The sequence below is a fragment of the Anomaloglossus baeobatrachus genome, chromosome 5 (assembly GCF_048569485.1).
Source record: "Anomaloglossus baeobatrachus isolate aAnoBae1 chromosome 5, aAnoBae1.hap1, whole genome shotgun sequence".
Classification (NCBI taxonomy): domain Eukaryota; kingdom Metazoa; phylum Chordata; class Amphibia; order Anura; family Aromobatidae; genus Anomaloglossus; species Anomaloglossus baeobatrachus.
In genome coordinates this window covers 532,763,134-532,788,359 of record NC_134357.1, presented here as the reverse complement: position 1 = coordinate 532,788,359, position 25,226 = coordinate 532,763,134, and the positions used below count along the sequence as shown (strand labels likewise).

The 25,226-nt window shown below is 45.0% G+C and overlaps 2 protein-coding genes across 2 annotated transcripts in view; one reads left to right on the top strand and one right to left on the bottom strand.

Annotated features, from left to right (window-relative positions):
* LOC142312918 (uncharacterized) overlaps positions 1–25,226 on the bottom strand; it is a 268,596-nt gene that overhangs the window by 168,560 nt on the left and 74,810 nt on the right. The window lies entirely within an intron of this gene.
* Positions 3,770–20,762, top strand: LOC142312125 (uncharacterized). The gene is made up of 7 exons (XM_075351012.1): positions 3,770–3,946; positions 11,699–11,848; positions 11,978–12,157; positions 12,240–12,363; positions 12,448–12,545; positions 12,743–12,833; positions 17,213–20,762. The coding sequence occupies exons 2-7, from the start codon at positions 11,771–11,773 to the stop codon at positions 18,328–18,330; spliced, it is 1,689 nt and encodes a 562-aa protein (XP_075207127.1). The 5' UTR covers positions 3,770–3,946; positions 11,699–11,770; the 3' UTR covers positions 18,331–20,762.

Sequence of the window (25,226 nt, the reverse complement as noted above, 5' to 3'; positions counted from 1 at the left end):
GGATGTGTGCGGGGATGTCGGCGGTAATGTCGAGATGTGTGCGGGGATGTCGGCGGTAATGTCGGGATGTGTGCGGGGATGTCGGAGGTAATGTCGGGATGTGTGCGGGGATGTAGGCGGTAATGTCGGGATGTGTGCGGGGATGTCGGCGGTAATGTCGGGATGTGTGCGGGGATGTCGGCGGTAATGTCGGGATGTGTGCAGGGATGTAGGCGGTAATGTCGGGATGTGTGCGGGGATGTCGGCGGTAATGTCGGGATGTGTGCGGGGATGTCGGCGGTAATGTCGGGATGTGTGCGGGGATGTAGGCGGTAATGTCGGGGTGTGTGCGGGGATGTAGGCGGTAATGTCGGGATGTGTGCGGGGATGTCGGGAAGTGTGCGGGGATGTCGGCGGTAATGTCGGGAAGTGTGCGGGGATGTCGGCGGTAATGTCGGGATGTGTGCGGGGATGTCGGCGGTAATGTCGAGATGTGTGCGGGGATGTAGGCGGTAATGTCGGGATGTGTGCGGGGATGTAGGCGGTAATGTCGGGGTGTGTGCGGGGATGTAGGCGGTAATGTCGGGATGTGTGCGGGGATGTCGGAGGTAATGTCGGGATGTGTGCGGGGATGTCGGGATGTGTGCGGGGATGTCGGCGGTAATGTCGGGATGTGTGCGGGGATGTATGCGGTAATGTCGGGATGTGTGCGGGGATGTCGGCGGTAATGTCGAGATGTGTGCGGGGATGTCGGCGGTAATGTCGGGATGTGTGCGGGGATGTCGGGATGTGTGCGGGGATGTCGGCGGTAATGTCGGGATGTGTGCAGGGATGTCGGCGGTAATGTCGGGATGTGTGCGGGGATGTCGGCGGTAATGTCGGGATGTGTGCGGGGATGTCGGCGGTAATGTCGGGATGTGTGCGGGGATGTAGGCGGTAATGTCGGGATGTGTGCGGGGATGTAGGCGGTAATGTCGGGGTGTGTGCGGGGATGTAGGCGGTAATGTCGGGATGTGTGCGGGGATGTCGGGATGTGTGCGGGGATGTAGGCGGTAATGTCGGGATGTGTGCGGGGATGTCGGCGGTAATGTCGGGATGTGTGCGGGGATGTCGGCGGTAATGTCGGGATGTGTGCGGGGATGTAGGCGGTAATGTCGGGATGTGTGCGGGGATGTAGGCGGTAATGTCGGGATGTGTGCGGGGATGTAGGCGGTAATGTCGGGGGGTGTGCGGGGATGTAGGCGGTAATGTCGGGATGTGTGCGGGGATGTCGGAGGTAATGTCGGAATGTGTGCGGGGATGTCGGCGGTAATGTCGGGATGTGTGCGGGGATGTCGGCGGTAATATCGGGATGTGTGCGGGGATGTCGGCGGTAATGTCGGGATGTGTGCGGTAATGTCGGGATGTGTGCGGGGATGTCGGCGGTAATGTCGGGATGTGTGCGGGGATGTCGGCGGTAATGTCGGGATGTGTGCGGGGATGTCGGCGGTAATGTCGGGATGTGTGCGGGGATGTCGGCGGTAATGTCGGGATGTGCGCGGGGATGTCGGCGGTAATGTCGGGATGTGCGCGGGGATGTCGGCGGTAATGTCGGGATGTGCGCGGGGATGTCGGCGGTAATGTCGGGATGTGCGCGGGGATGTCGGCGGTAATGTCGGGATGTGCGCGGGGATGTCGGCGGTAATGTCGGGATGTGCGCGGGGATGTCGGCGGTAATGTCGGGATGTGTGCGGGGATGTCGGCGGTAATGTCGGGATGTGTGCGGGGATGTCGGCGGTAATGTCGGGATGTGTGCGGGGATGTCGGCGGTAATGTCGGGATGTGTGCGGGGATGTCGGCGGTAATGTCGGGATGTGTGCGGGGATGTAGGTGGTAATGTCGGGACATCACTCAGGTTACCCGCGACCACAGGTCTCGGGTGGAGTACTTGAGCTGGCTGCGGGTAACCTGAGTGACGGCACCGGGGATCGCGCATCTCACTGCAGTCACTCAGATTTGCGGTCACAGGTGAGTCCTTCACCTGTGACCGCAAATCAAGCCGCGGCACACAGACAGCCGCGCGATCACAATGAAGTCTCCCGCAGCCAGCCATGTGCTCTTTTTGACATTCCGGTCCCAGTCGGCTCTGCTGAAAGTCTATGGGGATGCAGCAGAGCCGAGTGGGACCGCACTGTCAAAAATGTGCACTCTGGATGCTTTTCCCACTCTGTCTATGGCAGAGCAAGCATCCAGAACGCATGAATTCTGCAGGAATGTGCGCACGTTAAGTTCTGCCGGATGCGTCTCAGAACGCAGCTTTTCGGCTGCGCTCTGAGACGCACATGCAGTGACTATTTACACTGCGTAATAGAACGCAACGTGCGCACATAGCCTTAATGTATAAAAAAAGTTTTAAAAAATATTTTAAACAACAAAAACCCTAAAAATTGAAATCAGGGGACATACAGCTCTGAGAGGGTATACAGCTATGTGGGGGTATACAGCACTAATGTAGGGGGACATACAGCTCTGGAGTCATACAGCCTCGGGGGGTATACAGCACTGGGCTGGTGGGGACATACAATTCTAGGGGGGAGTATACAACTCTGGGGGTGGTATACAGCACTAGGATGGGGGATGTACAGCTCTGGGAGGTATACAGCACTAGGGTGGGGGACACACAGCTCTGGGGGACACACAGCTCTGGGGTGGGAAACATACAGCTCTGGGGGGCTATACAGCACTGGGGTCAGGGGGACATACAGCCTTGGGAGGTACACAACACTGGGGTGGAGGGGACATACAGCTCGATGCTGGTGGGATGCTGGCAGCGCTGCAGCACCTCTCTTCATCTGTGGGGCGGGAGCACACCGCGCAGTAGCTCCTCCCACAGATTAATTTTAATGCCCTACACGCAGCATTCAGCAGTGAACGCTGTGTGCAAGTGCCGATTTAAAGAGACGGCAGACAGGAAAGCGCGGCTGTTGGCCTGAGCACTGCGCTTCCTCGAACTCGGCCTGGGGGCTGCAGAATACATCACTGCCCCTGCAAACGGAAAGTGGCCTCCTCCTTCTACCCCCCTCCGGCGGTCCAGAGCCCCAGCACTTGCCCTGGTGCGCAGGGTGCTGAGGCCGGCCCTGCACACACGGCTCCGCTCCGTACACCTCGTGCACACACGGCTCCGCTCCGTACACCTCGTGCACACACGGCTCTGCTCCGTACACCTCGTGCACACACGGCTCCGCTCCGTACACCTCGTGCACACACGGCTCCGCTCCGTACACCTCGTACACACACGGCTCCGCTCCGTACACCTCGTGCACACACGGCTCTACTCCGTACACCTCGTACACACACGGCTCCGCTCCGTACACCTCGTACACACACACCTCTGCTCCGTACACACACGGCTCTGCTCCCTACACCTCGTACACACGCGGCTCTGCTCCGTACACCTCGTGCACACACGGCTCCGCTCCGTACACCTCGTACACACACGGCTCCGCTCCCTACACCTCGTATACACACGGCTCTGCTCCGTACACCTCGTACACACACGGCTCTGCTACATCCACACTGTAAATCCCTCCTGACCCCACACATAACCTTCCCCTCATCCAGCACCATGACACCCAGCACAGCAGAGTCCTGCATACACTGAGGAGCTGACCATGTGACCCCTGACTCCTCCCCTCCATGTGACATCATCACAGGTCCTGTAAGCACAGGGTTGAGCCTAGAATGTACGGGCTCCTTCCAGGATAGTGGTCCTGGTGGTTTTCTCCTGTACTCCCCATCTGAAGCTCTTACCCCCAGACTCCCGCTTCTATTATAAACAGCTCCATGCCCACTTGGACTTAGGAAAGAATGTTTATTCCTGGAAAACATCCAGCTGCACTTTGAACACGCCCCCTATCATGTGATAGGGGCGTGTTGAAATGACGTCATACCTGGAAGGAGCCCATACACTCTAGCATCAACCGCGGAGGTATGTGGAGATTCCCCATTACTGGGCACAGGGGGCATTAACCCCTTCACTACTGACACTATTTTGGTGTTTTTGTTGGTAATTTCTTGGAATCGGAAGGTTTTCTGCCTTTTCCTCTGATTCTGTAGAAACATAAGAATCTGCCGCCTCTGTGAGATGAGGAGACGCTGTATATATGGGATGTGATCGGCATTACCGCTGTATGGAGACGCTGTATATATGGGATGTGATCGGCATTACCGCTGTATGGAGACTCTGTATATATGGGATGTGATCGGCATTACCGCTGTATGGAGACGCTGTATATATGGGATGTGATCGGCATTACCGCTGTATGGAGACGCTGTATATATGGGATGTGATCGGCATTACCGCTGTATGGAGACGCTGTATATATGGGATGTGATCGGCATTACCGCTGTATGGAGACGCTGTATATATGGGATGTGATCGGCATTACCGCTGTATGGAGACGCTGTATATATGGGATGTGATCGGCATTACCGCTGTATGGAGACGCTGTATATATGTGGGATGTGATCGGCCTTACCGCTGTATGGAGACGCTGTATATATGGGATGTGATCGGCCTTACCGCTGTATGGAGACGCTGTATATATGTGGGATGTGATCGGCCTTACCGCTGTATGGAGACGCTGTATATATGGGATGTGATCGGCATTACCGCTGTATGGAGACGCTGTATATATGTGGGATGTGATCGGCCTTACCGCTGTATGGAGACGCTGTATATATGGGATGTGATCGGCATTACCGCTGTATGGAGACGCTGTATATATGGGATGTGATCGGCATTACCGCTGTATGGAGACGCTGTATATATGGGATGTGATCGGCCTTACCGCTGTATGGAGACGCTGTATATATGGGATGTGATCGGCCTTACCGCTGTATGGAGACGCTGTATATATGGGATGTGATCGGCCTTACCGCTGTATGGAGACGCTGTATATATGGGATGTGATCGGCCTTACCGCTGTATGGAGACGCTGTATATATGGGATGTGATCGGCCTTACCGCTGTATGGAGACGCTGTATATATGTGGGATGTGATCGGCCTTACCGCTGTATGGAGACGCTGTATATATGGGATGTGATCGGCATTACCGCTGTATGGAGACGCTGTATATATGTGGGATGTGATCGGCCTTACCGCTGTATGGAGACGCTGTATATATGGGATGTGATCGGCCTTACCGCTGTATGGAGACGCTGTATATATGGGATGTGATCGGCCTTACCGCTGTATGGAGACGCTGTATATATGGGATGTGATCGGCCTTACCGCTGTATGGAGACGCTGTATATATGGGATGTGATCGGCCTTACCGCTGTATGGAGACGCTGTATATATGGGATGTGATCGGCCTTACCGCTGTATGGAGACGCTGTATATATGGGATGTGATCGGCCTTACCGCTGTATGGAGACGCTGTATATATGGGATGTGATCGGCCTTACCGCTGTATGGAGACGCTGTATATATGGGATGTGATCGGCCTTACCGCTGTATGGAGACGCTGTATATATGGGATGTGATCGGCCTTACCGCTGTATGGAGACGCTGTATATATGGGATGTGATCGGCCTTACCGCTGTATGGAGACGCTGTATATATGGGATGTGATCGGCATTACCGCTGTATGGAGACGCTGTATATATGGGATGTGATCGGCATTACCGCTGTATGGAGACGCTGTATATATGGGATGTGATCGGCATTACCGCTGTATGGAGACGCTGTATATATGGGATGTGATCGGCATTACCGCAGTATGGAGACGCTGTATATATGGGATGTGATCGGCCTTACCGCTGTATGGAGACGCTGTATATATGGGATGTGATCGGCCTTACCGCTGTATGGAGACGCTGTATATATGGGATGTGATCGGCCTTACCGCTGTATGGAGACGCTGTATATATGGGATGTGATCGGCATTACCGCTGTATGGAGACGCTGTATATATGGGATGTGATCGGCCTTACCGCAGTATGGAGACGCTGTATATATGGGATGTGATCGGCCTTACCGCTGTATGGAGACGCTGTATATATGGGATGTGATCGGCCTTACCGCTGTATGGAGACGCTGTATATATGGGATGTGATCGGCCTTACCGCTGTATGGAGACGCTGTATATATGGGATGTGATCGGCCTTACCGCTGTATGGAGACGCTGTATATATGGGATGTGATCGGCCTTACCGCTGTATGGAGACGCTGTATATATGGGATGTGATCGGCCTTACCGCTGTATGGAGACGCTGTATATATGGGATGTGATCGGCCTTACCGCTGTATGGAGACGCTGTATATATGGGATGTGATCGGCCTTACCGCTGTATGGAGACGCTGTATATATGGGATGTGATCGGCCTTACCGCTGTATGGAGACGCTGTATATATGGGATGTGATCGGCCTTACCGCTGTATGGAGACGCTGTATATATGGGATGTGATCGGCCTTACCGCTGTATGGAGACGCTGTATATATGGGATGTGATCGGCCTTACCGCTGTATGGAGACGCTGTATATATGGGATGTGATCGGCCTTACCGCTGTATGGAGACGCTGTATATATGGGATGTGATCGGCCTTACCGCTGTATGGAGACGCTGTATATATGGGATGTGATCGGCCTTACCGCTGTATGGAGACGCTGTATATATGGGATGTGATCGGCCTTACCGCTGTATGGAGACGCTGTATATATGGGATGTGATCGGCCTTACCGCTGTATGGAGACGCTGTATATATGGGATGTGATCGGCCTTACCGCTGTATGGAGACGCTGTATATATGGGATGTGATCGGCCTTACCGCTGTATGGAGACGCTGTATATATGGGATGTGATCGGCCTTACCGCTGTATGGAGACGCTGTATATATGGGATGTGATCGGCCTTACCGCTGTATGGAGACGCTGTATATATGGGATGTGATCGGCCTTACCGCTGTATGGAGACGCTGTATATAGGGGATGTGATCGGCATTACCGCTGTATGGAGACGCTGTATATAGGGGATGTGATCGGCATTACCGCTGTATGGAGACGCTGTATATAGGGGATGTGATCGGCATTACCGCTGTATGGAGACGCTGTATATATGGGATGTGATCGGCATTACCGCTGTATGGAGACGCTGTATATATGGGATGTGATCGGCATTACCGCTGTATGGAGACGCTGTATATATGGGATGTGATCGGCATTACCGCTGTATGGAGACGCTGTATATATGGGATGTGATCGGCATTACCGCTGTATGGAGACGCTGTATATATGGGATGTGATCGGCATTACCGCTGTATGGAGACGCTGTATATATGGGATGTGATCGGCATTACCGCTGTATGGAGACGCTGTATATATGGGATGTGATCGGCATTACCGCTGTATGGAGACGCTGTATATATGGGATGTGATCGGCATTACCGCTGTATATATGGGATGTGATCGGCATTACCGCTGTATGGAGACGCTGTATATATGGGATGTGATCGGCATTACCGCTGTATGGAGACGCTGTATATATGGGATGTGATCGGCATTACCGCTGTATGGAGACGCTGTATATATGGGATGTGATCGGCATTACCGCTGTATGGAGACGCTGTATATATGGGATGTGATCGGCATTACCGCTGTATGGAGACGCTGTATATATGGGATGTGATCGGCATTACCGCTGTATGGAGACGCTGTATATATGGGATGTGATCGGCATTACCGCTGTATGGAGACGCTGTATATATGGGATGTGATCGGCATTACCGCTGTATGGAGACGCTGTATATATGGGATGTGATCGGCATTACCGCTGTATGGAGACGCTGTATATATGGGATGTGATCGGCATTACCGCTGTATGGAGACGCTGTATATATGGGATGTGATCGGCATTACCGCTGTATGGAGACGCTGTATATATGGGATGTGATCGGCATTACCGCTGTATGGAGACGCTGTATATATGGGATGTGATCGGCATTACCGCTGTATGGAGACGCTGTATATATGGGATGTGATCGGCATTACCGCTGTATGGAGACGCTGTATATATGGGATGTGATCGGCATTACCGCTGTATATATGGTGTAACGATGGGGGCCCCGAGTGTATGGGGGCCACACGTCAGGTATCGGGATTAAAGCACACCGGAGCAATTTGTCTCTTTATCAGACCATATGGTTTATTAACAGCTCCACAAACCATATCAGGTCACATAACATAAAGATGCCATTCCTTGGCTTTCTCCTTAAAAACACATAATATAAAGTCCACACACTGTTGGACTTCCACACACATGTCACTGACCCTTGTCAGTATCCAGACCCCAGGTCCAATCCGGGTTACCTTCCTCTGAAGGTGGCTAGTGTCCTTACCAGGTTCCCTCTGGCTCCAGCCAGGCTTTGCACATGGACCTAAAAGCCCCTTTCTTCAGGAGAAGGTCTTCTGCTCTCCCCGTCTCCAGCGCACACACTGGAAGTCTAGAGTCAGTCTCCCTCTAGACTGCCCTAGACACACTCTATCCAGGTTCAGAGACAGGATTGCTTTAACCCCTGGAGCCACACCGACAGGTGGTAAGGAGTGTGTAATCAGCATCACACACCCTTCCATGGCTCTGCATGTAATGCAACCCTGTGGAACCACAGGTCCCATCCATCCAACTTCACATTGCAGAGCACTCACGCTTCTGCAAAACATACCGGCCCTTTGTAATACAGCCGGTTGATGCCTCACAATGGGATGTGATCTGCATTAGGCCTTATGTACAGGCTGCAGTTTTGTGCCTTCAGTGAAAAATTCACCTCGTGCCAGAAAACACATACATATTTGTGCGTTTTTCATGCGTTCTTTTGCCCGTTTTTGTGTTTTTTGTTTTTATTAAATAGTGCAGGGCGAACTCACAGATACCCGGGGTCGGCGAGTCTAACTGGGTTTAACCCCCTTTACGTCATAGGTCATGTCGTGGAGTCCCTCACATGTCTGATGATTTGAACAGCAGACATGTGCAGCTAATAGGCGCGGGTGGATCCACGATCCACCCGCGCCTGTTAAGACCTTAGATTGTGCTGTCAAAATGTGATAGCGCGATTTAAATGGTTGTGACGGGCTACACGACATTCCCCGTCGCCATCGGAGGCCCCGTGACGTGGTCCTGGGGAGCCGAAGGTTGCCATGGTAGCACAGGGTCATGTGATGACTCCTGTCGCTGTCATGATTTATTTCTTGTGCGAGCCGACAGAGGGGTGGCACTCACAGGAACGCTGCATTTCTGCTGATCAGTGTTGTGCAGTGATAGTCTCCTAGGGGGACTAGTGAAATAAATAAAAAAAAAAACAGGTTTTAAAAATGTGAAAAAATAAACCCTAAAAGTTCAAATCACCCCCCTTTCGCCCCATTGAAAATAAAACCGTTAACAAAATAAAAAATATACACACATTTGGTATCCCTGCGTTCAGAAATGCCCGATCTATCAAAATATAAAATGAATTACCTTATTTTTCGCTTTATAAGACGCACTTTTGTTCCCCCAAATTTTGGGGGAAAGTAGAGGGTGCGTCTTATAAACCGAATATACGGTGGGGTGGTGTGTGTATATATATATATATATATATGTATATGTATATATATGTATATGTATATATATATATATATATATATATATATATATATATATATATATATATACTGCAGGGTCCGCTCTGGGGCGGTGCGGGGGCAGGTGACAGCTGCGGGCGGCAGCATTAGATCTCCTGCTCCCGCTCATATAATATGCACAGCCGCTGTCCATCAGTTTGGTGCTGAAACCGCATCACGCTGAGGGGCTGGGACAGCGGGGCATATTATATCTGCCTGTGCTCCCTTTGATCGCACATGATCCCCCCTGTGTTAGATATGGCCCCCGTGCTGCTGCCCATAGTAAAATAAAAAAAGCTTTACTTACCTCCAGCGCTGATCTCTTGATCTCCTGCTGCTGCTGTCTGTGATCAGGCACGCAGAGATGATATCACTCTGCCGTGCCGATCACATGACCAGCAGCAAGAACCAGGAAGTAGAGGAAGTCGGAGCTCAACTGCAAGGAGGGAGACACGAGGAGGGACAGCGCTGAGAAGGTAAGGAAAGAGTGTTTTATTTTATTATGGGCAGCAGCATGGGGGGCATATCTAACACAGGGGAGGTGTGCCATCTATAGTAGCCATGGGCAGCAGTATGGGGGCCATATCAAACACAGGGGAGATGTGCCATCTATAGTGGCCATGGGCAGCAGTATGGGGGCCATATCTAACACAGGGGAGATGTGTCATCTATAGTGGCCATGGGCAGCACACATGGGGGCCATATCAAACACAGGGGAGGTGTACCATCTATAGGGGCCATGGGCAGCACAGGGGGACGTGTCCCAGCACAAGGGGGCTATATTCAATATAAGGGGGCCATATCCAGATTAAGGGGGGTTAATTTTAGGATGGGGGGCTATGAGGGACATATACCCTATATGATTTGTTAGACTGACACTGGCATTATAAGATGGACCCCATTTAACATTAAAAAAAAAAAATTCTCTTTTCCTTCACCAAATTTGGGGGTGCGTCTTATAATCAGGTGCGTCTTATAAAGCGAAAAATACGGTAATTTGATTGGTAAATGGCGTGGTGAGAAAAAAAATTCCAAACGCCAAAATTAAAATTTTTGGGTGTCATTTTTTAACAATGCAATTAGAGGCGATCAAAACATAACATCTGCACAAAACTGTTATCACTAAAAATGTCAGCTCAAGACACAAAAACTAAGCCGTCACTGATCCCCAGATCCTGAAAAATGAGAATGCTACAGGTCGAGAAAAATGGCGCAAAAAGTGCAATTTTATTTTTGAACAAACTTTAGAATTTTTTTGACCCCCTTAGATGAAAGTAAAAGTATATTGGTATCTACAAACTCGCACCAACCTGAGGCATCACACCGACACATCAGTTTTACCATATAGTGAACAAAAGACCCCTAAAACAACCGTGCAATACCATTTTTTTTTCAATTTCACCGCACTTGGAATTTTTTTCCCGTTTTCCAGTAAATTATATAGTAAAGCTAATGGTTTTATTCAAAATTATAACTCGTCCCGCAAAAAATAAGTATTCATATGGCAAGATTGACGAAAAAATAAAAATGTTATGGTTCACGGTAGAAGGGGTGCATAAAACAGATGTTTTTGGTTGTCATTATGATTGAAAAAGAGAAAACACAGTAGTTTGACAATAAATGGCTTTACCCAACCACTAACCATGAGTGGAAAAAAGATTTTGTGTTATCATTCATATTCTCTGAAAAAAGGCCAGGGGTATGTAAACTTTTGAGCACCACTATACCTTTTAGTAGTATATGTAAAAAACTTAATACTGTAAAAGTCAAGATAGTGACACATTAATAATCCCGTGAGTCCTGTGCCACCACTGCTTGGTTCCCCATCAGTCTCTGTATTTTCTAGTCAGTCCCAACGAATATGTGAACCCTACAGCCATCCAGTGACCGAAGCAGTGACCAACAACAGCGAGTAAATGGGACAAGCTGACTGTCACCAATTCAACTAATGTTCCAGTGTATACTAACTAAGAATACAACAACTACACATTATATCTCCTCATATGTTTCCCTATTATCTCTGATGATTTTATTGTTACATTGATTATTTATGATGATACATTTTCTCATCCTGCCTTTCAGGTCCCTACAATATTGGACCCTCTCAGTGGAGATCTTCTATATAAGAGAATTCTCCTGATTGACCCATCAAGTATGGATATGGACAGGGACAAGATGGTGGAGAGAATATTACACCTCACCCTAGAGATCCTCTTCCGGCTTACTGGAGAGGTGAGAGATTCTGATGACGTCACATTACATCATTCTTATCTATGGGAATAACAGATGGACAGAACTGGAGAGGTGAGGACTCTGGAAATGTCTGTAGTGAGATTTAGTAATGTGTCTCTCCATAACCAGGATTACACAGTAGTGAAGAAGACCTCTAGTGAGCGCTGTCAGGCCCCTGTGTCTGAGGGATGGGGAAGACCCCTGAGCCCAATCACGGGGCCTCCACCTCATCCCCTGATACATGAGGACATAAATGACCAGAAGATCCTAGAACTCACCTACAAGATGATTGAGCTGCTGACTGGAGAGGTGACACTGCTGGGAATGCTGGGATATGATACCGTAACACTATGAAGAGATCGGGGGATGACTGTATCATTGTATGTGTCAGGTTCCTATAAGGTATCAAGACGTTGCCGTCTATTTCTCCATGGAGGAGTGGGAGTATTTAGAAGGACACAAAGATCTGTACAAGGACGTCATGATGGAGGTTCCCCAGTCTCTCACATCACCAGGTAATAGACAGGACTAAATACACACGGCTTATAATTATCTGTATGTAAAGAATGAATTCAGTCCCTGTATGTGTTTCCTTCCAGTTCTATCCAGTAAGAGGACAACACCAGAGAGATGTCCCCGTCCTCTTCCCCCACAGGACTGTAAACAAGAAAATCCCAATGTTCCTCAGGATCATCAGGTAGATGGAGAGAAGGTGTCATGAAATCTCCCTATGATGTGTAGATGGCTGTGAAGGTCTTGTGCTCAGTCTTGTTTTATTCTCCAGTATTATATGTATTATACTTGTGTAATGAGAACGGTGGAGATGGCAGGATTACAGCTGATCATAGATGGGACTTCTTCATCTGTCTGTGACTTTTACAATATTTGTTTCAGGGTGAAGATCTGACCCATATTAATACTACAGAGACATATGTGAGGGGTGATGAGTGGTGTAAAGAGGAGATTCCTACAGAGAATGACCCAGGTGAGTAGTAACCACTGAATGCAGAGAAGTCACAGATTCTTCTCAGTCAAAGTCTGTGCCTGGTTTATCTGCGGTGTAGTCCGGCCATATCACAATCAAGCGGTCACCATTCTCTTTCTAAACCAAAACTGTCCCCATTACTTTGGGCATTGGAAGTCCTTCTGTTGGAGTGAGATCTGTTCTGTCCAGACCTTACAGCCAGAACGCACCCTACTTTCTGGAATTAGAAGATGCTGACCCTTACCATCCCAGATCTCTGAGCTACAAAGCCAAATGGTAGCATACATAGAATGTGCGGACGACTTAGGAAATCATGTGAAGAAAAACATATTCCATATGGTGGGCCTTATTTTTATGATGAGACCCCAGTCCATGTCCTTTTTATTGACATGCTCAAATGTAGACAGTAGACATAATACAAGAAATATTAAACAATTATCTTTTTTCTTTCTTTTTCTATTTAATGCCATCCCTGACACCCACCCAATCAGAGTAGAGAGAAAAGAAGAGAAAACTCTTCAATCAATAATTCTTGTCCATATTTCCAAACTCTTTCCTTTTACTTATCCCAGCACTTATTATATTTGAATGTGTAACTCGGCCTAACCTGTTGTTAGAAAATGTTACTATTAGAAGTTATCCAGTCCTTAAAAATAATTCCCCTTGCAGAGAATAACCGTGAAGTAATTAGATCCTGAAATCATAAAACAATATTCAGCCTCTCAGCAACAAATGTGATAACCGGTTCCCACAAATCCCTAATTTCCTGTCCCAATAGATCTGCCACCTCTGAGTTACACGAGAGACATTTTGTATTTTTAATATTTCCGATCTTCTGCATAAAAGTCGGGGACGGTGCAACCTGTGAATAACCTTATTTGAAATATTCTTTCATTTGACATAGTGAAGAAAATTAGCAGAATTCACAACTATTTCCCATTGTTTAACCTCTTACCGATATGATATGTACTGGTACATCATATGCTGGCTCCCTAACTTTGATGCAGGCTCACACACTTAGCCCGTATCTTTCCAGTAGGATGATGGCTGTGTTATTCAGCCATTATTTGCCTGTAACAGCTGTGGGTGGAGTGGCCTTCCTCCTACTGCTGTTGCCCTGCTAAATGATGCTGTTAATCTTTGACAGCAGCATTTAACAGCAGCACGTACGCGCATCATATCACGGGCCATCGGTGCACCCATGGTGTGATCTCAAGGTACCAAATGGTTTCCATGACCACTCGGAGTTTGCTGAACATCCCTGTGCCTGTCATTACGATAATCCAGTGAAAGCTAGCCTGTAGCTGGCGTTCATAAGAGATCATGATTTTCACTATGCATAGCATTGCTTATGCACTGCTGTGTATGGGAAAATGCGATCAAAAGCCCACAGGTTCAAGTCCCCTAAGGGGATTAACAAATTCAGTAAAAAAAATACAAAAGTTTAAATCACCCTACACACACACACACACACACACACACACACACACACACACACACACACACACACACACACACACACACACCCCTTTTGCCCCATTAAAAACAAATATATGCACATTTGACCTCTGTGTTTGTAAAAGTCCAATCTTTCAAAATATAAAATAAATTAATCTGATTGGAAATGGTGTAATGAGAAAAAAAGCAAATCGAAACACCAGAATTACGGTTTTTTTTAGACACCGCAACATTGCAATAAAATAAGAGGCGATCAAAACATCGTACCTGCCCCAAAACAGTATCAGTGAAAATGTCAGCTTAGGGCACCACAAATAAACCCTCACATAGCCCTAGATCCTGAAAATTCAAAACATTATGAATCTCGGAAAATGCCAACAAAAGTATTATGATTTGTTTTTCACATATTTCTGATTTTTCTTTCACCACTCGAATATAAAAGAAAAATTACTATACATTTTTTTAATCTAAGTAATCGTACCAAGATGGTGATACTGATCAATTTTAGTGAACCGTTAAGTGAACATGGTAAATAAACTGTGTAATTGCATTTTTTTGAGATTTCAACGCAGCTTGGAATTTTTTCTCTCACTTTCCAGTGCATCAGATGATAAAATTAATGGTGTTGTTCAAAAGAACAACTTGTCCTCCAAAAATAGAAGCCCTCATGTGGCTATGTGAATGTAAAACTAAAAAGGTTATGTCTCTTGGAAGAAGGTAAGCGAATACAAGAAACAGAAAAAATGGGAAATGGCCTCGTCAGGAAGGGGTTAAGATAAATCCAAGATCTGATTGCTGCACTATCCACGGTGGAGTGCGGTAGTGAACCCACAGGACCACAGAGGACTGTAGCAGCTGACCCCAGAGACGGACTCGGACAAAGCTTGAGGGAAGGGAAGTACTTTAATAATTACAGTGCGACCAGCGGCAAGCAACACAGGGTCCTATGGTAGAGTCCAGAGTGAAGGTACAGTCAGAATACCTGTAGGCATGGCCGAGTGGCAGTGCACAGCAGGTACGACCTGAGCATAGCGAAGTCCGGTCCAAAGTGGAGGTTAATGGTAACACTGAGCCAGACCTTGATCCAATAGTAGGAAAGATGTTAAAGGGAACCTGTCACCAGTATTGGGGCCTATAAGCTGCGGCCAACATCACTGGGCTCTTATATATAGCATTTTAACATACTGTATATAAGAGCGCAGGCCGCGCTGTAGAACATAAAAAACACTTTATAATACTCACCTAGAAGGTCGCTCCGGTGCACAACAGTCGAATGGGTGGCACCGTTCTCCGGGACCGGCGCCTCCTCTTTCGGCCATCTTGGTCTTCCTTCTTCTGAAGCCGGCGTGCATGACGCGTCCTACGTCTATACACAAAGGCCGGTATTGAGGTCCTGGCAAGGCGCACTACAATACTTTGATCTGCCCTGAGCCTGCGCAGGACCTCAGTGCCGGCGAGTGTGTATGACGTAGGAGTTCTCTAATCCTCCTTGTATGATGAGTCCCTGTTTATTATCTGTGACAGTAATAATTCCCTTTTGTATCCAACGTTTGGCACCGGGTAATTGTAAGAAATGCGGGAGATAAGTATTATCCACGCCGCGCAGCCCCCCCACAGGAACTTTTTTGAACGCCTCTCAAAATGCAGTTATCAAAAAGAGGACAGAAATTATTACATGAAGTTCGGATATTTTATCTTCAAGAGCCGGAAATATATTTTCTCTACGAATTCTACCAATGTCCATTATATAAGAACTTGTACTGGAGCCGTCATTGTGGAGTCTGAGAGGCCAGAAAATAACGATCTCCCCTTATTACAAGAGTAAATGAAGTTAAAGGGAACCAATCACCAGGATTTTCGTATATAACCTAAAGCCAGTGCTATACTGGCACTATAAGGCTGATTCTCTACATATCTTTAGTGGTCAGCTCAGAGGTTTAGGTTTTGAAATCCAAGAAAGCGAAGTTTATAAAATCGGCAGCTTCTTGAGTGACAGCAGCTGAGGATCAGATAATATCTGGGGGGTATTCATAGTTATCAACTCCACCTGTTAGAATTAGCATAAGTATTATACAATCGTTTTACTTTTTCACTAGCAGGACCTGTGTGAGGTCATACCCATGTGACCAGAAGGGGCAGGACCTCAGCCAACAAAGCTGATACCAGGAAGCAACATTTTTCTGTTGGCTGAGGGCCCGCTCGTTCGGGTCACATGGGTATGACCTCACACAGGTCCTGCTAGTAAAAAAGTAAATCGATTGTATAATACTTATGCTAATTCCAACAGGGGGAGGGGATAAATATGAATACCCTTCCCCGCTATTATCTGATCCTCATCTGCTGTCACTCAAGAACCTGATGATTGAATAAACTTTACTTTCTTGGATTTCAAAACCTAAACATCCGAGCTGACCGCTAAAGGTATGTAGAGAATCAGCCTAATAGTGCCAATATAGCACTGGCATTGGGTTATATATGAAAATCCTGATGATTGGTTCTCTTTAACTCTTTGATGACCAGAGTATTTCTCATTTTTTCTTTTTCCTTGTCTTCTATTAAGAGGCATAACTTTGTTTTTCTGGTAACCTAGACGTATCAGCATTCGTTTTTTGTTGGACAAGTTGTACTTTTGAATGACAACCATTCCTTTTACCATATAATGTACTGTAAAAAAGAGAGAAAAAAAGTGCGAAAAAAGTGCGACGAAATGGTGAAAAAATACAATTCTGCCATTGCATTTTGAATTTTGCTTTTACATTGTTTTTTTTATATAACACGTTCCTGCTCTAAGGTCTATTGTGAGATTTGTTAATTGCTTGAATTTTTCTACATAACTTGTAATTTCTATGGATATTTTAGAAATGTTATACAAATATATTTTTAACAATATTTTATTAAAAAATATTTTTTGTTCTTACCAGGAGACTGTACCAGGAAATCGGAGCAAAAAATGATATCCGCAATTATTGAATCAGATGACCTTGCGATAACACAAGACATAATTGAAGTGAATGCCATTACTCCATATACACCATCATCCCTGCACAGCAAAGATCTATCATCTGATCCTGTTAAACAGGTCCTATCTTCTGATTCATCACTGGTTGTTAAAGAGAAAAGTCAGAAAAGAGGCATTAAAAATCAAACTACTTTTAAAACAAATACGCCATTTTCAAGTGCAGAATATAGCAATTGTTTACCCCTCAAAATGTCTTTTGTTACACATAAAAAAATTCACACAGAGAAGAGAAGATTTTCTTGTTCACACTGTGGGAAATATTTTAACCACCAATCAGATCTTGTTACACATGAGCGAATTCACACAGGGGAGAAGCCATATTCTTGTTCAGAATGTGGGAAATGTTTTGCAAGAAAATCAAATCTTGTTAAACACCAGAGAACTCACACAGGGGAGAAACCTTTTTTATGTCCAGATTGTGGGAAATGTTTTACAGATAAATCACATCTTCTTAGACACCTAAAGATTCACTCAGGTGAGAAACCATTTTCATGTTTTGAATGCGGTAAATGTTTTAATCAAAAATCAGATTTAGTTATCCATCAGAGAACACACACAGGGGAGAAACCTTTTTCATGTTTAGAATGTGGGAAATGTTTTAATCAGAAATCTGGTTTAGTTATTCATCAGAGAACTCACACAGGGGAGAAGCCATTTTCATGTCCAGAATGTGGCAAGTGTTTTATTCAGAAATCAGCTTTTGTTTTCCATCAGAGAACTCACACAGGGGAGAAACCTTTTTTATGTTCAGAATGTGGGAAATGTTTTGCTAGGAAATCAAATTTTGTTAAACATCAGAAAATTCATACAGGGGAGAAACCATATTCATGTTCAGAATGTGGAAAATCTTTTAATATAAAATCAGGTTTAGTTGTCCATCAGAGAACTCACACAGGGGAGAAGCCATTTTCATGTTCAGAATATGGGAAATGTTTTATAGATAGATCAGGTCTTGTTAGGGTATGTGCACATGCTGCGTCCAGACCATTTCAAACCCTGATCATGTGCACATACCCTTAGACACCATAGAATTCACACAGGAGAGAAGTCATATTCATGTTTAGAATGTGGGAAATATTTTAATCAGAAATCAGATTTAGTTGTACATCAGAGAATTCACACAGGGGAGAAATCATATATTTCCAAACTGTACAAGAAAACATATTACAGAGACAAAGTAATAACAAATGAGAAATGAAAAGCAAGTTAGAATTTACTTTAGAATTAAAACATATGCAGTTACTAATAAACATCTGTTATCTAAAAAGCAATACAACATTAGGATTAAATATATCACATTCACTATATGGACAACAGTATTGTAACCCCTTCTGCCTCACTCCTCGCCCCAAAAAATACCTAACGTGATCTCCTTTTTTTCTAACTCCCAATCTCTGTGATCTGCCATTCATTCCAGTTTCTTTAAATCTGCAATCTCCATGTCTGAACAAACATATTTAGTTTATGTATGTGACAATAATAAACATGTTCTTGCTACAAGCAGGGCTGTGGAGTCGGAGTCGGTATAAAATGGACCGACTCTGACTCCTAAAATATATTATAAATTGGGTACAGTAGTTCAATGCAGAATGTGCTGAATATTTTTTCATACGAATTTGGTAAAGTTATGAAATGTCCTATAAATGGCCGTTCTATTCCTGCTCTAAGGCTACATTCACACACAGCGTTTTTGCTGCGGTTTTTGAGGATACATTTTTCAGATGCAAAAGCAGATCAGCTTTTTAAAAAACCGCATAACCTGAAAGGTTTTTGAGCTGATAGATAATGTTTTCAATAGCAAAAGCAGATTAGAAAAATGACACACAAACTGAAATGCTCATTTTTTGTGAGGATCCGTTTTTGAGCTTATTATTGCTGCCAGAACCTCTAAAATTGATTCCATCTTGAAGAGACGTGCTGGGAAAGGGGCAATTGTTGATCAAGCCACTCGGTGGGACAGCACTTTTTTAATGATTGAGAGATTGCTTGAACTAAAACCATTTCTTATAGATATGGCGAACCCTCAGGTAACCCTAAATTAAAACAAAATGGACACAGGTGGCTGAATTGAAGGAATTGCTTAATCATCCATTTACCGTGACTAAAAAATTACAAGCTGAGGATTTTACTCCTGGCATTTTCATAAGGGAGTGGAAGAACTTGCTGTTTTGTCGGTCTGAAAAAAGAGGTTTAATCGCAGATGGCATTTCTGCTTCAATAGAAATGGAGAGAGACACAGCTATTGAAAAATAAAATTCTTCTGGCAGCTGTTTATGTGGACCTAATTCATTGTATACTGCTTGATGATTAACAACTTACTAAAGGAAAATAAGCTCTGACTGAGGTAGCAGTTAGGATGAGTGGCCTACAAGACTGCCAGGCGCAAGAACACTTGGGTCCTGACAGTGCTACTGCTGCCATATCTTCATCCTCATCAGATGAGGCGTTTAACTTTGACAAGTATTTGGATGACATGGAGCAGCAAAACGTTGCCGCAAGGAAAAAGATTTCACTCCGTCTCCTATAGCAAGCAGATTGACCAGATTTTAGTAAAATTTTTCACTTGCTCTCAAAGAAATAGAAAAATTCAACCGTTCATCAAAACTGACTGTGCATGAGGCAATTCCTTTATACCCGGAAATTGTTAGAGATGTTGCCCATGTCGTTTCGGCTTTGCCTCCAACCCAAGGTACTGTAGAAAGGTTGTTCTCTAGCCTTAAAACTATTAGGTCAGATTTGAGGTCCTCCACGAAGGAGGAGCTGATGGAGGCAATTCTATTTCTTTCAACAAATTCATAGACTGCACAAATATTATTTAGTATGTTCTTGTTAAATTGTTTCTTTGCCACTTACGTAGATTATTCCTTTTTTTTTTTTAATCTCTCTATATCTATATATAATATCTATCTATCTATCTATCTATCTATCTATCTATATATATATATATATATATATATATATATATATATATATATGGGGATAAAAAGGAACAGTCGTACACTGCAAAACCACAATAAATTCTACCTAATATAATATTAATGGGGGTATTTAGAATATTAAAATGGCCATTGTAATACTAGCCCAGCACCCCTTCACAGCACCCTCCATTGCTGGGTCCTACTCTAAACTGCATCTTTTCTGGGCTTTAAAAACCTACAAGATCAGCAGGTGAACACTAAAAAGGCTAATGAAGCTGCCAGGAGCTAGAGTGCAAATCCAGCAAACAGAGCATCACTCCCTGTTACATGCAATATATAATGAAAACAGACTGAAAATAAGGGGTTCCCTTGTCGGTTTCCCATGCTGGTACTAACCTGACTTCAAACTGGACTGGCAGCACTTTTACAAATGTGAACAGGTGCGTATCTGTACGTGATGTGAAATATATGAGAAAAAAAGGAACAATCGCACACTGCAAAACCACAATAAATTCTACCCAATATAATATTAATGGAGGTATTTACCCTTTGTTTTCATTCTGTATATATATATATATATATATATGTATGTATGTATATATATATATATATATATATATATATATATTACATAGTGTGTTACATATTTACAATTTATTAGTTTTCTGTGTTCTAAAGTTGTATTCCAATAAATATATTTTATGTTCTATCTAAATATCTTGATTATTGTATCATAAAAATGATTCAATGTCTGATGTTCACATTGTACTACAATACATTTTTCACTTAAATATAAGCAATATATGTCGTGGAGTCGTGGAGTCGGAGTCGGTGCAAGGGAAATTGAGGAGTCGGAGTCGCAGGTTTGGCTTACCGACTCCACAGCCCTGGTTACAAGTTACTATTTCATCTACGATCCATTCCTTCAATTAAGACAAATGATTATCAATCCCCGAAGGGAAAATAAGCTGATTTCTATAAGATATATTACAAAGTTTATCTTTGATTGTACTATTCATTTATGAAAAGATATTTTTTTTTTTAAGCCATGGTTTCTACTGATCGATGCATTCAAGTACTTAAAGTGGTTTTCCATCTTTTTTTTTTTTTTGAGCACATACAGTGAGGAAAATAAGTATTTGATATACAGTCATGGCCAAAAGTTTTGAGAATGACACCAAAATTATATTTTCACATGATCTGTCGCCCTCTGGTTTTTATTTGTGTTTGTCTGATGTTTACATCACATACAGAAATATAATTGCAATCATATTATGAGCACCAAAAGGTTATATTGACAGAATGAGTTAATGCAGCAAGTCAATATTTGCAGTGTTGACCCTTCTTCTTCAGGACCTCAGCAATTCTCCGTGGCATGCTCTCAATCAACTTCTGGACCAAATCCTGACTGATAGCTGTCCATTCTAGCATTAGCAATGCTTGCATTTTGCCAGAATTTGTTGGTTTTTGTTTGTCCACCCGTCTCTTGATGTTTGCCCACAAGTTCTCAATGGGATTAAGATCTGGGGAGTTTCGAGGCCATGGACCCAAAATCTCAATGTTTTGTTCCATGAGCCATTTAGTGATCACCTTTGCTTTATGGCAAGGTGCTCCATCATGCTGGAAAAGGCATTGTTGGGCGCCAAACTGCTCTTGGACGGTTGGGAGAAGTTGCTCTTGGAGGACATTCAGGTACCATTCTTTATTCATGGCTGTGTTTTTAGGCAAGACTGTGAGTGAGCCGAATCCCTTGGCTGTGAAGCAACCCCACACATGAATCGTTTCAGGATGCTTAACAGTTGGCATGAGACGACACTGGTGGTAGCGCTCACCTCTTCTTCTCCTAATAAGCTGTTTTCCAGATGTCCCAAACAATCGAAAAGGGGATTCATCTGAGAAAATGACTTTACCCCAGACCTCAGCAGTCCACTCCCTGTACCTTTTGCAGAATATCAGTCGGTCCCTGAAGTTTTTTCTGGAGAGAAGTGGCTTCTTTGCTGCCCTCCTTGAAAACAGGCCTTGCTCAAGTAGTCTCCGCCTCACAGTGTGTGCACAAGCACTCACACCAGCCTGCTGCCATTGCTGAGCTAGCTCGGCACTGCTGGTAGTCCGATCCCGCAGCTGAAACAGTTTTAAGATACGATTCTGGCGTTTGCTGGTCCTTCATGTGTGCCCTGGAGCCTTTTTGGCAATAATTGAAGCTCTCTCCTTGAAGTTCTTGAAGATGCGATAGATTGTTGACTGAGGTGCAATCTTTGTAGCTGCGATACTCTTCCCTGTTAGGCCATTTTTGTGCAGAGCAATGATGGCTGCACGTGTTTCTTTAGAGATAACCATGGTTAACTGAAGATAAACAATGATACCAAGCACCAGCCTCCTTTTAAAGTGTCCAGTGGTGTCATTCTTACTTAATCATGACTGATCGCCAGCCCTGTCCTCATCAACATCCACACCTGTGGTAATGGAACAATCACTAAAACAATGTTAGGTGCTCCTTTTAAGGCTGGAATGCAATGATGTTGAAATGTGTTTTGGGGGTTAAAGTTCATTTTCTTAGCCAATATTGACTTTGCAAGTAATTGCTGTTAAGCTGATCACTCTTTATGACATTCTGGAGTATATGCAAATTGCCATTAGAAAAACTGAAGCAGTAGACTTTGTAAAAATTAATATTTGTAGCATTCTCAAAACTTTTGGCCATGACTGTACTAAATATTTTGCAAGTTTTCCCATCTACAAAGAGTCGAGAGGTCTATAATTTTTTATCGTAGGTCCACTTCAAATGTGACTGACAGAATCCCCCCAAAAATCCAGAAAATCCTATTGTATGAGTTTTAAATAATTCACTTGCATTTTATTGCATAAAATAAGTATTTTTTACACTAGAATAACAGAGCTTAATATTTGGTAGAAACCTTTGTTTGCAATTACAGAGGTCGGATGTTTCCTGTAGCTCTTGACCAGGTTTGCACACACTACAGCAGGGATTTTTTCCCACTCCTCCACACAGATCTTCTCCAGATCTTTCAGGTTTCGGGGCTGTTGCTGGACAATAATGAGTTTCAACTCCCTCCAAAGATTTTCTATTGGGTTCAGGTCTGGAGACTGGCTAGGCCACTCCATGACCTTAATGTGCTTCTTACGTAGCCACTGCTTAGTTGCCCTGGCTGTGTTTCGGGTCATTATCACACTGGAAGACCAAGCCACAACCCATCTTCAGTGCTCTCACTGGCAGAAGAAAGTTGTTGGGCAAAATCTTGCGATACATGACCCTATCCATTCTCTCTTCAATGCAGTGCAGTCGTCCTGCCCCTTTTGCAGAAAAGCACCTCCAAAGTATGATGACTCCACCTCCTCCATGCTTCACAGTTGGGACCTTGCGTGCCCTGCAGGATTTTAATCCAGGACGGTGTAGTGTTATTAACTCTTATTTTTGAGACTCTGTTCCAGCTCTCTTCAGGTCGTTGAACAGGTCCTCTCATGTCGTTCTGGGCTGAATACTGACCTTTCTCAGAATCATCCTTACCCCATGAGGCGAAAAAAATCACTTCCGGGGGCAGAGTTTTTCCATTTCTTTTTCTTTTTATCTTTTGGGTGCACACTACAGCCGTTCATGCTGTTGTTATCCCCAGTGTAAGACATTCCAACATTGCAAGTGGCTCGCACTGGTCAGAGGACCGAATGTACCCTACCATAGCAATGCTACCTCAAGTAGTGTTCATACATGAAGCACCCGAAGTCCGAATCTGACTTCTGGTATCTGTGTAAAGCCTTTTTTTCGTCCGAACACCGAACCTTGGGTTTGCTCATCTCAAATTGACAGTTATGTGGGGTTTTTTTCCATTTTCTAATAATTGCACGAACAGTTGTTGCCCTCTTACCAAGCTGCTTGCTTATTGTCCTATAGCCCATTCCAGCCTTGTGCAGGTGTATAATTTTGTCCCTAATGTTCTTAGCTGTTTGGTTTGGCCATGGTGGAGAGGTTGGAGTGTGATTGATTAAGTTTGTGCACAGGTGTCTTTTACACAGGTAATGGGTTCAAACAAGTGCAATTAATGCAAGTAATGAGTGCAGAGTAGGAGCTTCTTAAAGAAAAAATAACACATCAGTGAGAGCCGGAACTCTTGCTGGTTGGTTGCAATAAAATTAAATATTTAAAAATCATACAATGTGATTTTTTTGGATTTTGTTTCTTTGGATTCTGTCTGTCACAGTTGAAGTGTGAAGGAAGCAGTATATCCAGCATCTGCAATGATAAATTCAGGAATTTGAAAACACCGTTACCCTTTTCATATATATATATATATTACATATATGGCTGCTCTGTGCTTACAGGACTTGTGATGATGTCACATGGAGGGGAGGAGTCAGGGGTCACATGACCAGCTCTTCAGTGCATGCAGGACTCTGCTGTGCTGGTTGTCATGGGGCTGGATGAGGGGAAGGTTATATGTGTGGGGTCAGGAGGGGTTTACAGTGTGGATGTAGCAGAGCCGTGTGTGTACGAGGTGTACGGAGCAGAACCGAGTGTGTATGAGGTGTACAGAGCAGAGCTGTGTGTGTACGAGGTGTACGGAGCGGAGCCGTGTGTGTACGAGGTGTACGGAGCAGAACCGAGTGTGTATGATGTGTACGGAGCCGAGCCGAGTGTGTACGAGGTGTACGGAGCAGAGCCGTGTGTGTACGAGGTTTACGGAGCGGAGCCGTGTGTGTACGAGGTGTACGGAGCAGAGCCGTGTGTGTACAAGGTGTACGGAGCAGAGCCGTGTGTGTATGAGGTTCAAAAGAACCCGAGCACCGACCCCGGAGTTCTCTGTGAACTCTGGGTAACAATCCGGGTCCGGCCACCCAGGTAATAAAAAAAACCCCAAAAACGTTTAATACTTACCGATCTCTGTACGGCTGTAACTGCTTCCGGGGCCGCTCATTATCTTCATGCATATGCACTGCTTTCCCCGCCCACAGCAGTCCAGGTGTCTCTGATTGGTTGCAGTCAGA